This window comes from Elephantulus edwardii, unplaced genomic scaffold, assembly GCF_000299155.1.
Source record: "Elephantulus edwardii isolate Elephantulus edwardi_28Jun2011 unplaced genomic scaffold, EleEdw1.0 scaffold00020, whole genome shotgun sequence".
NCBI classification, from domain to species: Eukaryota; Metazoa; Chordata; class Mammalia; order Macroscelidea; family Macroscelididae; genus Elephantulus; species Elephantulus edwardii.
Window position 1 is genome coordinate 27,270,609 of NW_006399770.1, and position 15,118 is coordinate 27,285,726.

Below are 15,118 nucleotides of genomic sequence, written 5' to 3' on the forward strand. Positions count from 1 at the left end.
GGCCCAATAAGGGTTATTATTTTTGTTAGGTCCTGTCAAGTTGTTTACACCTCATAGTGACCTTATGAACAGTTGGCCTGAGACCTGCCTTATCATGTGCTATCCTCATCATATCTGACACACACTAGGGCCCATTGCTAAAGTCACCATGTCAATCCATCTCATTAGGGGTCTTCCTTTCCTTTGCTGAACTTCCATCTTTTCAAGCATGTTGTTCCTTTCCAAGGAACAGCCTGGCCTAGCTACTTGACCTGGAATCCTAAGGAAGGAAACCGTTATTTACTCCTGTGAAACTGTTGGTGGTTTCCAACAGCTAGGGACATGTAGTGCCTTGGTTAAGAGTATATCAGGTCACAGTCTATGCTACCACACTTTCTTTGTTGGCTCTGGCAGAAGGTCTTTGTCTCTTCAGCTTCTATTCTTTGGCTCCTTGCTGATCTTCATACAGCACGGCATTTGTCTTCCCCTATCTTTATCCCCTACATCTGCTTCTTTTTAATCTCTAAAGAACTTGACTAAAAACATGTCCTGTGCTAGAAATGCCTTGTTAATGAAATGACCTATTCTCAAACAAGATTATAATCACAGGTATCCCAACCCACTACATGGATTCTGACTCACAGTGATCATCCTCCATCTGTTCCAAAGGCCATGTATCTTTACAGGAAGAGACTGCCCATCTTTCAAATGTGGAACAGTGAGTGGATTCTGACTGCTCTTTGGTTCTCAGGGTAACTCTTAAAGCACTACACCACCAGAGCTCCAATCATGTCATTGTGTACCATTGAGTCAGGACTGACCCATAGCTGATCCTCCAGTGGGTTTTCAGACAGAGTTAATCACACAGGAGGAGACTGCCCATCTTTCTCTGGTGAAGCTGCTGATAGATTTGAACTATGTGCCTTCGGCATTACAGTGCAGCTTAGTACCACTAGGCCACCAGAGCTGATCATAAGTACAGGATTTACAACATAAACTCTGGGGATACACAATCAATACAAAACAGATTAGTTTATTCTTTTAGACTCTACCTCAGAGAGGGCCACTACCTTAGAGAGTACATTACCTCAGAGGGCCACTACTTCAGTTGTTGTCAACAGATCACAGATCAGAGCCTCGCTCTATCCTGCACCTTCCTCACAATCTCTCACATGCTTGAGCCCACTATTACAGTCCACTGTCTCAGTCTTATTGAAGGTTCTTCCTCTCTTTGGGTAACCCTCTACCTCTCCCAGTGTCTTTTTCCAAAGTCTGGCCTCTTCTGACATGTCAAAGTAGACATTTCACCACCCTTAACTCTAAGGAACACTCAGGTTGTACTGGAACATTCAACATTAAAAATTATAACAATCGCAGGGAGCTCTGGTGGCCTAGTGACAAGAAGCTGCACTGCAATATTAGAGGTACACGGTTCAAGTCCCCAGATGCTCTGCTGGAGAAGGAGGGACAATCTCCTCCTGTACCAGTCAGATCTGATTTGACGGTACACACACACACACACAAATAAAGAAATAAAAATATTAAAAAATTATAACAATCGCAAATGAGTACATGCAGAGGAAACAAGGAACTAACAAAGCAAATATTAAAGGGGGGGGGATATACGTAGGCAATCAGCAGAAAGGACCAAAGGTGGATTCTTTCAAAGTATGAACAAAATAGACAATCTTTCAGAAGATCGGGAGATAAGAGAGGAAGGGGAAAACAGGAAGAATCATGAGTGCCAATTACAAAACACACATAAAATGAGCCAATTTCCTTAAGAAAACTTAAACTCTTTAAAATGTGGCTCAAGGGAAAAATAATGTCCATTAAATAGGCCTATAACTATTATAGACACTGAAAGAGTAGCTTTAAATACAACTGTAAGACAGGTGTTCCCTAATCACTCTCCCTCTTTATAGAGGGAATGTCAGAGTATCTCATGTTCCAGTGGGGTTGGAGAGGATCCAAACAGCTCCACCCTGATCGGCGGGGGGGGGAACAATTAAAATGACTCACAGGCTGCAAAAGTTGGAATGGCCTACCCTTTGGATCAATTTATGTACTCAGGGTAGTATCACAAGAAAGTATGAAAGAATGGAATGTTGCCTCTCCTCCTCAACAGGAAGTTGGGAGAAGTATAATACTAGCTTTTCAAAGGGCTTGTCTTTGAAACAGCGGCTAAAACCAGCAACAAATGGGGCACAAAAGTTTGAGCTCTTCTGCAGAACCTGAGATGCACTGCTGTGAATGCTAAGGACTGACTGACACAGATGCAGGTAAAAGATAAAAAGTGTTTTCAGTGTATAACATTTTAAGAGTGCCCAAGGGCTAAAGTCTTCGCAGTTCTAACTCGATTTGGAAAACTACTGGCTGTCTTTCAGATCCCGTTCTGCATCCATGTTGCAGGGGAAATGGAGATTCACTCCACTGGCCAGTTTCTGACCAGGTCTCCCTCCGCAGACTGGTCACCGCAGTTCCGCCTTCCTGAGCCTGCCGCCGCCCTAACCCTCGGTCGGGGCTCCTTACTCCTCCTCGTGCTCCACCCACACCCCCACACACACCCCCGCGCGCGCCTCGAAGAAACCCACCTCCTCGGCGTCGCGGCCCAGGGGGATGCCCAGGTTCTTGAGGCCCTCCTGCAGCTCACTGATGTCCACCACTCCGTCCCGATTGCGGTCCAGCTGCTGGAAGAGGGACTCATAGAGCGAGGCCGATGGCGCACCCTCGCAGGCCACCACCGGCAGCACGAAGCCCCGCAGCCAGCGAAGCATGGTCGCGGAGCGCGGGGCGGCCTGGAGAGGGAAGCTCGGGAAGGATCGGTGCCCAGTGCCTGCGAGGATGTGGGAGGAGTTGCCGGCGGAACCGCGATTGGAGTGTCCTCCAAGGCGCGGCTTGAGCGCTGCGTTTAAGGCGCAGGACCGGGGCCCCACCCGAGCCGGGCTGGGCGAGCAGGGCGGGGCCGCTCCCCGCTGCCCGGGGAGGAGCTCCCCGTGTGGGGCTCGGAGTAGGGGGATTAGGATCGGACTTGGCGCCGCCCCCCCCCAAACTGGAAGTGACCAGGCTTGGGCAGGGGTTGTGGGAGACTTCGGCGCGAGTTCTCCTGTGTCTGCAATACAGCTGTTCAGGGCGCTGATGCCTGGAAGAAGTCCCCAAGATGGTCTTTGACTTCACCGTAATGCAGCCGCTTCAAAGTGTACGCTCTTTCTCAGAGCTTGGAGCCCAAGTAAATCTAAGAGGTAACAACTGTTGATTAAATGCTTTTCAAGACACCAAAGGCAGATTGAGGATCTGAAATCAATACAAACCAAAAATGTTTGTGTGTTTCACTGGGGACAAGGAGTGTTGGAAACACAGGTTACCTGAAGGCCCATCTCAAGATCCACCCTCCCGACGTTTGCTTTGGCAAACTGTCCAGAGATAGTTCCCTTGCTTAGAAATTGAGCCACGTACTTGGGCCACAAGCTCTGTTAGAGCACGTACACTCTGAAGCTGCTGCATTACGTTGAAGCCAACGACCATCTTGGGGACTTGCTCCAGGCATCGGCGCCCTGGACAGGGCAGAACTCACTCCTCAGCCTCCCCCAGCCCCTGCCCGAGCCTGTTCACTTCCAGTTTGGGGTGGACTTATCTCATAGATCTCTTTTTCGTGTGACTCTCTAAGGCATTGCATTTCTCTGGGTCAGGTTTCCACTTACAAACATGAGGGAGTTGAGTTAGTTTTAGGTTCTGTGTTCATATACCTAGGATGGCTTCTGTTACAGGCCCTTTCACAGGAGAGAACAACAACCATCCCATCTGGAAGTGCAATAATAAACAGACTGACTACCGGGTGTGAGCTGCCTGTGACAAATCATAACAAGCATCTGCCAAAATCACCTCTTAGAAAAAGGCCCTGCCTCTCAAGATGGATCTAGTTCCCAGAGGAACTTGGTGTTTACTATCCAGGTAGGATAGTATTCCGATTAGCATAACTTCAGATAATCAGAGGAACACTGGACTAATCTTGATTCTATGTGTCAATTGTACAGGTCCAGAAGCACAGCCCAGATTCAGAGGCCAAGAATTTGAATATCCATCTCGCTATATTATTTCCCTCACCTTATATATGAAAGGACTTAACATACCAATCAAATGAGATCCATTCTGTTTATGTAGAACCGCTTAAAAGAAATTATTCTTGGTTTCCTATTTGCTTAGGGAAAAGGGTATCTCTGTATAATTGTAGATTGTTGTTGTTGTGCCACTGAGTACACCTCATAGAGACCCTATAAACAGACCTGAATCTCATCCTATTGTGTGCCTTTCTCACTATCTTTGATACACTTGAGCCCATTGCTGCAGTCACCGTGTCAATTCCTCTCAATGGGGGTCTTCCTCTCTTTTGCTGATCCTCTACCCTACTAAGCATGATATCTTTTTCTAAACAATAATCTTTCCTAGCAACATGTCCAAAGTATGAGGTGCAAAGCTCTGTCATCCTTGCCTCTAAGGAGTGCTCCAGCTGCCCCTTTTCGAAGACTTTTCGTTCTTTTGAAAGTCCATAGAATATTCTCCAATGCCACAACTTAAAGGCATCAACCCTTCTGTCATCCTTATTCATTGTGCAGCTCTCAGATGCATAGCAAGTAATTGAAAAGACTGTTGCCTGAATCAGGTGCAACTTAGTCTTTAACATGTTGCCACAAATGACAGTCGTCAATTTAAAAGTGTGTGGCAGTGATTGCTCTTCAATATTTTGGAGAGATCCTCACAGTAGACTTGCCCAAAGCAATGCAACTCCTTATCTCCTGACTGCTGATACGAGAGTGTTGATTTTGGATCCGAACAAAACTAAATCATTTGAATCCTTTCTCCACCTATCATGATGTTGCCCACTGGCCCAGTGTTAAGAACCTTTGTCTTCTTGATGTTAAGTTGTTCAGAGGATCTGAGGCAAAGCACTCATACTTTGCTTCAGGGCAGCCCTGCTTGTGTGGCCTTCTATAAAAGGCCAGCCAGTTGGAAGTCTTCCAACCTTCAAATGAACTCTCAATAAATTATTCCAATCTCCAGCCACTGCTTCTGAGATCTATTGCTGTTTGCCACGTTGACATTTTACTTTTTTCCCTATTTTGCTCAAAGCTACTTCTCTGTTCACGACAGTTCTGCTCTTTAAAGGCGGGAGTCAAACACAGAGCATCTTTCCACTCCTGCTTACCGACCAGTGAAGTCACATGGCACGAGGGTCAGTGCCCTTGTGACTACAGCCTGCTCCTCTAGCCTCTGTCTGAAGAGTATGTGCCATCTTCAGAAAGCCCAAACAACACGGTTGCTTTTCTTTCTTTCTTCTTCTCCCCCAGGCCTGTGAGAACTGAACTCCAGGGATAAAACTCTTGGTAAAGTCATTATTAGAGATTTTGATGCTCATTATTAATGAAGTGAAAATATTCCAAACCTAACACACAGTATGTTGGAAAAAGAGAACTTTACAAAGAGCTCAAACAATTGCCTCCCTTCAACAGATTTATAGCCTCTATAGAAGCAACACCGCCTAACACTGAACCACTTGGACTCTGAATCTAGTTCCTCCTCTGAGAAGAGTCAGAAGTTTGACAAATGACTTAACTTCTCAGGATCTCACTTTTCTCATCTGTAAAATATGGTCACTTGCAGAGAATTAAATAAGTTAACAGTTGAACTGCTATTACCAAACTTCTTTGCATTTAACAAGCACTGAATACATGCTAGTTATAGAAGTCAGTGGATTTCCAATAAAGCAGAGTTATTTTAAATAAAAAAAGATATGATTCATATTGAAGGCTGTAGTCTTTGATCTTCTGCACCAAGCACTTCAGGTCCTCCTCACTCTCAGCAAGAAAGGTTGTGTCATCCGCATAACGCAAGTTATTGATGAGTCTTCCTCCAATTCTGATGCTACATCTTCTTCACAGAATCCAGCTTCACATATTACTTGCTCAGGACACAGACTGAATAGGTAAGGAGAAATGGTACATAACCTTTCCAAAGTTAAACTATGCAGTGTTTATGCTCTTCTGATAGCAGCTTCTTGGTCTAGATATAGGTTTTGCATGAGCACAAATAAGTGTTCTGGGATTCCCATTCTTTTCAGTATTAGCCATAGTGTGTTGCTATCCACAACAAACTTGTTGTAACTTGTTGTGACTATGACTTTGCATAGTTAATAAAACACTGACAGATATTGTCCTGGCAATACCGTAGGAATCATCAAAACCAGTGTTTATGCTCTAGCAAACACCAGGAGCTCAGATGCTGAATTTACTATCTCTCATCTCATTTTGGGGGGTTTAAGATATTTCTAAATCTCTAGTTTTTAAATTATATAGTAGCATCATGTTGAGACTATATGTTTTTTGTTACTTCCAACTACCTGTCATATTAAGAGGTATCATTTGCCTTTGGGATGGCTGTCAAACTTCAAACTAATTTTTATCTGCCCTGTGAAAATCTCTTTTAGTCATTACCATCAATACGCTGTGTTTGAAGTCACCATACTGGATTCACAATGTTATTCTTTTCCTCTTTGTAGTATTACAATTTTCTGCCAAGATTTTTACTGAGAAAACTTTCCCACAAAAACATATATGCAAATGTTTATAGCAGTTTATCTTTTTACTCATAAACACCAAACTCAAGAAACCACCAAATGGCTTTCAGTGGGTAAATGTATCTACTATGCTATATCCATGAAGTAGAATATAACTCAGCTACAAAAAATAATAAACTGCTAGTACATGAGACAATTCCTGGTGCTGTGTAAAAGAAATCTGATGCAAAGGGCAATATGCTATCTGGATCCATTTATATGGCTTTAATTCAACTACAGGAAGAGCAAAAACAGCAATGATTGTCAGGGGATGCAAAGTGGGGAAGGGAGGATGACAAATCTTTTGGGGGCTGTGGAATTGTTGTATCATTTTATTATTGTGGTGCTTACACAACTGCATGTGCTTGTCAAAGCCGCACAGAGCTCTAAACTAAAAAGGCTCGTTTCCTGTATGTAAATTCTATCTCAGTAATCTGACTAAAATCTCACAACTGCGTAAAATGGAATTGAAATTCTTTGCTGAAAAGATCGCTGTGAAGAACAAATAAAAGTGTTTGTGAAAGTCCTCATACTTGATGCTTTTCTGTAGGAAATGTGGTCCTCAGAGAAGCAGCATCAGCATTACTTGCAAACTTGTTAGAAATACAGAGTCTCAGGCTCACTCTAGATTTAAATAAGAGCCACAATTAAAAAGAACCCAGAGTGATTCTTTTATACCTTAATGTTTTAGAATCAACTACATAAAAGAAAGTATGTTTTGCAGAACAGTGTAGGGTAGGTCAGAGATTGAAAGTATTTAGACACAATGTAATAATGTTTGATAACCTTGTTGAATCTGATACACCCACTCCTAATTTATTGACATGGTTGGTTCCAAAGGCCAGGTGGTTATGTGAAAATTTATATGAGCTCTGGTGGCCTAGTGGCAAGAAGCTGTGCTACCTTCCCAAAAGCACGTGGTTCGAGGCCACCAGCTGCTCCACAGAGAAGGATGGGCAAGTCTCCTCTACTGCAATTAACTGCCTCTGAAAAAAAAACACCAGAAAGTCACATATGAGTCTATTCTAACTCTATGGTACACAACAACTGTAAAAATAGAGGACAGCCATATCAAATAACAAACATAATTCATAACTGCAATACACTGTGGGTCACGATCCAGCCAAGTTATCTCTAACCATCATAGCCAATGGTACTTTCGCCTTGACTTTCAGTGTTTGTTACTGTCAGATGGGTATTATTGATGAACACATAAATATTAAATACCAGATAACAAGACTTGATGAAGAGGAGGAAATATAATAAAAATACAAGACTCTGTAAAATATCTAATTTTAGTAACTCATTTTTACTCTATTTTGCAAATGTGTCTGTCCACAATAGATTCGGAAACAATTACCATGCAGATAAATGGTATAATTAACAATAACTTTTGTTAAGATAGGAAAGTTTTTTTCAAGAACATCTAAACATCTGCATGAGACAATCTCCCTGATTATTTTTTGGTAATTCCCAAAGAACCGTGCTTCCCTTAGAGATCAGTAGTTTCTGTTGTTGTTGTTGTTGTTGTTGTTGTTCTATGCCATAGAGTCATCTGCCACCCATAGTGACCCTATGTACAGCAGCCCTGAACCCTGTCCTGTCCTGAGCCAGTTTCACTAATTTCGATGCACCAACCCTCATCGCGCCAGGTACTGTATCAATCTAGCTCATCTGGAGTCTTACTCTCCTGCACTGTTCCTCCACCCTTCCAAGCATAATGTCCTCCAACAAGGACCGGTCTCTCCTGGCCACATGCCCAAAGTATGTAAGATAGAGCTTCAAAATCATAGCCTCCAAGGAGAGACTTGATTTCACTCTAAGACAGACCTATTTGTTTTCTTGGCAATCCATGGTATGTTCAAGATGCTTCTCCAGCACCACAATTCGAAGACATCTGTTCCTCTCATGCTTAGCCATTGTCCAGCTTTCTGATGCAAAGCAAATAATTGCAAAGACCATGGCCTGGATCAGGCCCACCTTAGTCTCTAGACTGACATCGTTGCTTTTCAGCACTCTGGAGAGGTCCCTGATAGCAGACTTTCCCAATGCAATTTGTCTTTTGATTTCCTGACTGCTGGTATTAAGAGTGTTGATTGTGCAGCCAAGCAAGCTGTACTTGTTAACAACATAGGAAACCCAAATTCATACTCCTTTCATCCAACTAATTAATTTCATTTCTGTGATTAGAACAGAAGTCCAGGCTAGGGATCATAAAAAGAGAATTGATGCCTTTGAGCTGTGGTGCTGGAGAAAAGTGTTGAATATAATATGGACTGCTAGGAGAACAAACCTGGAGAGGGTGAAACTGGCCTGGTCCATGGAAGCAAGGATTCTGAGGCTTCATCTGACATACTTTGGGCATGTTGCAACAAGGAACCAGTCCTTGGAGAGGGACATCATGTTTGGGAGGGTGGAGGGACAGCTCAAGAGAGGAATACCCTTGATAAGATGAATTGATTTAGTGATTGGGGTAATGGGAGTAGGTATGTCAGAGACAGTGAGGTTGGCACAGGATAGAGCAGGGTTCAGGGCTCTTGTACATATGGTTGCTAGTGGCAAGCGGCTCGATAGCACATAACAACAACCCAACTGCTGCTTATTTTTCTCAACTTCCAGCTTTCTCAAGTACTATTATCTTCCACTGGAACAATCTTCAAACTTTTATCAGTTCCACTGGTCATATCATATAAGACAATCATATGATCAACTTTATGCTGGAAATAAGAAGATGAGGAAAAATGGTGTCATTCATTGTTTAAAAGACCATTTCTGGATCCACCTTGAAATACAATGTTGTAACAAGATAATATCCATACACATACAAAGAAAAACTGTTAATAATACTGTCACTCCAGGGTTAGTCTGTCCTGACCCATTCATAGTCTGTTATGAATGTCTAATAAACCTCGGTTTCTTTCTCTTGCTAAAAAGAAATTTAAAAAAATAATAATACTGTCATTCACATTTATGCATCAACAACCAGAGCCAAAGGGGAGGGAATAGGTAACTTCTACCAACTTTTGCAATCAGAAATCAATCAAACATGCAACCAAGATGCATTAATAATAATGGATGACTAGAATACAGAAGTTGGGAATAGGGAAGAAGGATCAATAGTCAGAAAACATGGGCTTGGTAACCAAAATGAAGTAGGAGACAAAATTATAGAATTCTGTAAAATATTGCAAATATCTTTTATAAGAAACACAGGTGATGAATAGACACATGGACCTCACCTGATGGCCTACACAGTAATAAGATTGATTATATCTGTGAGGGGGAAATTGTTGGAGAAGTTCAATATCAGTTGTAAAAACTAAGCCATGTGCTGATTGTGGAACAGACATCAACTTCTCATATGTAAGTTCAAACTGAAGCTAAAGGAAATAAAATCAAGTCCCCAAGAATTGAAGTTTTACCTTAAGTCTATCCCACCTGGATTTAAAGACCATCTTAGGAACAAGTTGGAGGCCTTGAACACTAATGAGCAAAGACCAGATAAGGTGAGGGAAGATATAAAGAATATCATCCAGGAAGAAAGTAAAAGTTCATTACAAAGACAAGAGGAGGAAGAAAAGACCAAAATGGAGGTCAGTAGAGACTCTAAATATTGCTAGAACAGGGAGATGATGCTGAGAAAGTTCAGCAAAGGAGAGGAAGACCCTCACCCAGGTGAATTAACATGGTGACTGCTGCAATGGGCTCTTCTGTGTCAGAAAGTGTGAGGATGGCTCAGGGCAGGAATCGGTTCAGATATTTTATTCATAGGCTCACTGTGAGTTGTTTTGAGAGCACCTAACAACAACATCAAACAAATACTCTGAGGGAACAAGCATATCCCTTTTGCTAAAGAATCTCCTGTTCTGTTTGGAAACTTTGAGCATCTGCATTCACAAAATCCAATCCAGAGCAAGCCATTAGGTTGCATCAGTCAGCACTGGCTGTCTAAAATGAGAATATTAAGGCATAAGGCATGCAGTACTGGCTTACATGCTTTCACAAACACCATTATTAGTAAAATAATTTTAAAGGGAGAAAAATGCACAATATACATGAGCAAAATACAATGTAAATGAAAGATTATATAAAACACAATTTACGTGTATGAAACACAAGGTATATGAATGATGGAAATATTTTTTAAATGTTTAATCCCATTGAATAAAATACAAATCCACTAGAATATATACATGCACACATAGGAGTTAAAAGAAAACTCTTTTCTGTAGTTGAAAGCCAACAAATAATTATTAAAGGAAAGGTAGAGCCAGAAAATCATCACTCAGCCACCATTGTAGTATTGATAATTCATTAAGGCAAGATATATCAATAAATACTAACACTAGTGGATGACATTTAAGTGAAGCATGTGATGGTTCCTTGTTTCAAGCTCTGTCCCATAATTAATAATTACAGGAATTAAAAGAAATAAAATTAAAGATGTTAAATGATTTATCCAAATTTCTGGTTTTCCCATACCTATCAAACCAGTACAGATTTTGCTCAATATCCAGGACCCAGCAGTGTTTTGATGTATTGTACATAAAACCTCTATGAGCCAAAACCAACTCTATAGCACCTGTCAAGAAGTAACACCAAAGGAATATAAGAAGTGCAATGTGTAAACTTAAAGAATATTACTGAGATAACTAGTGTATCTTGAATGGACTCTATGGGTAGTGATATATAGGCTTTTTTTTTAGTGTCTTCCAATTTCTTATAATTTGCAAAACAGATGAGGCTTTTGTGGCTGTTGTGATATATCGTTGCAAAAAGAACAAGGGCCACATGGGGAAGTCTATATTTGACCTTTACCTACTCCACAAAGGAGAATTGTCCCCCTTAACAACATCCACAGCATGAAACAAATTTCCATAATATTCCCCACTCTCTCTCACACCACTTTCTACTAATTTTAGCACCAACCTTGCTGGTGTACTTGGCCCAACATCCATTGTAGTAACTCACAGGTCACACAGAACCATTATTATGGAAGTCAAAAGAATACACTTAGTCAGGACAATTTCCAAAATGTATTCACAGGCACCTTAGCCTTCATTCTCAGGACTTTAGGCTCTTAGTCCTACCAGTTATGGCTCTCCCCACCCCTCTCAGACCTCCATCAAAACTGACAGAGGCCCTTAGCTCTGGTTCCAGGGCAGGGAGCAGTATCAAGGTCAGCTCCATCACATGGCAGCCCTCTGGATCTGTCCTTCGACTACTGATGTTCTCTTGTAGATCAGGCTGGCACCAGAATCTATGGCCCCAAATGGCACACTGCATTCTCTTGCTGCTGCTGCTGCTGCTACTGCTGCTGCTTCTTCGCTGGTGGTAAGATTCTCAAAATCTGCCACTGAATCTGCTTAATTTAGTGGTGAGATTAGCCAATCTCCTTGTGGATAAACTAACATGCCTCATTTGCATATTCCCACCCATCCATGTGGCAAAGTCAAGCCATTTTGAATAATAGATCCTTTACCACCACAACCATTAGGTTGAAAGTAACTAATCTCTGACCCTCTAGCTGGTTCTCAGAAACAGTAAATTGCATAGGATAGTGGAACAAGACTCTGGTAAGAACAAGACCCTGGTGAGAGTGAAACCCTGGATATGATGGTGGAGAGACCATGGCATTGCTGTGGAGAAACTGTGGCAAGGTGTAACCAGAAGAGTCCTGAGATAAAGGCCACAGTTAAAGCTTTTGCTATTCTTGCTGGATGACTGAAGGAGAAGCTAATTTATAACTGCTCTGAGGCAAACTTTGCTGGATGATTTGGATTTGTGCTACTGAACTGAGCCAGGATTTTTACTAATTGAGTAATTGTGTTTTGCTGTTAATCTGGTTTGGGACAACTGAACTAAGTCTAAACTTCCATTGTGAGATGATTGCATCCTCCACTTTACAACTTACTTCTGTAATAAACCCCACTCTCAATATCACAGTCTGTGAGACAATAAGAAATGAATAAACGAACCTCTTGCTGCTGGCGTGGCTCTAGAGGCAGCATGGGGTTGGGCTACCAGCTCTTTATTTGCTTTCTGCTCTGAAATAGTGAGGAGCTCTGCTATTCTCACTTCTTCCAGCCCTTTCAAAGAGACATTCACAGCCCTGTGCCCCATGTCCCATCTGCTCCCTAGACAAAGACCTTCAACCAGATGGATTGACACAGTGACTGCTTCAATGGGTTTGAGTACGTCAGAAAGTATGAAGATGGCACAGGAATAGGACAGGGTTCAGAGCTGCTGTTCATGGGATCACTATGGGTCACACCTAACTCAACAGCAACTAACAACAATCCTCAAAATAAAAATGAACTGTCAAAGCATAAATATAAACATTTGAGACAGTTTTTTAAGATATGAGAGCAATTAATGCGAAGAAGACTAAGAAAAAAACGCTTCATAAACAAAAAAATAATCTCACCCACAAACTTGTCACCATTGAGTTGGAACCAGTTCACAGCTGACCTGCCAAGTGATTTTCAGAGACTGTAAATCACGTAGAAAAAGATTGTCCAGCTTCCATCTTCTTTCCTTCATACTCATATTCCTCTCAGTATCCTCTTGGTAATTTCTGATTTCAGGCAAGATCCATAGAGCAGCTAGTGGAGCCAAACTACCTTTCTTTGGGCTGGCAGAACAACTCCTTACCTACCAGGCCCCCAGAGCGCCCTAGCTTCCTTGAAAGAAGGGAAGCATGCTGAGGTAAGCATTGCATTCGCCCGAGATCTTTTTTTCCTCTTGGTCATTTGACAAGATTCAACACTGGGTTGAAGAAGTTCCAAGAAGAAAGCAATAGTCAAACTGGACTGAGGAGATAGAATTTTAAGTTCAAGGTTTCCAGTGTGTTTGAGACTTGAAGAATAAAATCTTGCAGTGACCTAATACCAGAATAGTGTGCCTTAAAATTTCTCTGAAGTCTCTCCTTGAAGCATTTCCCACACATTCTTTTTTTATTATTATTAATTTTAATAAAAATTTACAGAGACTTTGGATTCCATTCATTCATTGTTGCACTTTTCTCCCTGCCCCCCCTCCCCCTGTTAGCTCTTCTCTTTGAAAAGTAAAAGAAAAATTCTTACATTGTTATAAAATCCCTTCTCCCAAGTCCACTCAACTATTCAGCCTTCATTCTGAACTCCTGTCATGACAATAATACCTAATCATATATCCCTTTTAAACAGTCTCTCCCTCGTCTGTTTCAATGAGGTATACATAATTTATCCCATCTTTCTCAGTATCCCCCCAAACCCGATGTCTGCGCTGCATTGAAAAACAAGGAACTCATGAAATATTATTCAAAATGGGTGACCCTGGAGGACATTATGCTGAGTGAAATATCTCAGTCACAAAAGGACAAATACTGCATGGTGCCACTGTTGTAAAACAGGCCTGACATTGGTGTTCCCACACATTCTTAAGTGCCACAAGATAAGATGCCAATAAAATCAGTAGAAAGAGTCACTGGGCTTTGAGACATGGCATCATGGTTTCAGGGGACATCTAGGTCAATTGGCACTACATAGTCCACAAAAACAAAGTTCTATATATCCTATTCTGTTGAGTAGTAATGAAGGTCTTAAAACTTGAAAGCATCCACCTTAGATAATGTTTCTTTTTCTCTCCATATCCAGAGCAAAGAAAATCAAAGAATCAAGGAATACATTAGAAAAAAGGATTAATGGACAACAAAAACTAGAGCCTCTCCTACCCTTAGCCCAGGAGAAATAGATGAGCCCTGCTGCCACTTGTTAGGTGCCGCTGAGCATAACTAATAGTGACCCTATGAACAACAAATCTGAAACCTGTCCTATTCTGTGCCTCCTCACAATCTCTGACATACTTGAGACCATTGCCACAGACACTGTGTTGAGGATCTTTCTCTCTTTTGTTGTCCCTCCACCTTCCCAAGCATTGTGTCCCTCTCCAGTGAATGAAGAAGATCATGGTCTGGATTAGGTGTACCTTAGTTTCTACAATATGTATTGTTGCTCGTTAGCACTCGGGAGAGGTCCTTGATGGCAGATTTTCCCTGTGCAATTAATCTTTCGATCTCTTGACTGTTGGTGCCAAGAGTGTTGATTGTGGTCTCCAGCAACCTGAAATTTTTAACATTTCAATCTCTTCTCCATCTATCATGATGCCGCCAATTGGCCCAGTGGTAAGAATCTTTGCCATCTTGATGTTGAGATGCAACCCATATTGAAGATCGCAGTCCTTAACCTTTTGCAGCAAATATTTCATGTCGTCTTCAGGTTCAGCGAGCAAGATTGTGCATAATGCAAGTTGTGAATAAGTCTTTCTCCAGTCCTGATGCCACATTCCTCTTCATAAATGCTTGCCTCCAAATGATCTGTTCCACATACAGACTGATAAGGTGTAGAGCCAGGATGCATCCCTACCATAATCCTCTCCTGATTTTGAAACATGCAGTGTTTTCTTCCTCTGTTCTGATAACTACTTCCTGGTCCAAGTATAGGTTTCACATGAGAACCATCAGGTGTTCTGGGGTTTTCATTCTTTTCA

At 41.8% G+C, this 15,118-nt stretch overlaps 1 protein-coding gene and 1 pseudogene across 1 annotated transcript in view; one reads left to right on the top strand and one right to left on the bottom strand.

Annotated features, from left to right (window-relative positions):
- SLC25A24 (solute carrier family 25 (mitochondrial carrier; phosphate carrier), member 24) overlaps window positions 1–2,756 on the bottom strand; it is an 80,077-nt gene extending 77,321 nt beyond the window's left edge. Inside the window, exon 1 of the mRNA XM_006882464.1 lies at window positions 2,574–2,756. Coding sequence (XP_006882526.1) covers window positions 2,574–2,756 — 183 coding nt within the window. The remainder of the gene's footprint in view (window positions 1–2,573) is intronic.
- Window positions 2,757–3,160: 404 nt separating this feature from the next.
- LOC102849823 overlaps window positions 3,161–15,118 on the top strand; it is a 23,698-nt pseudogene continuing 11,740 nt past the window's right edge.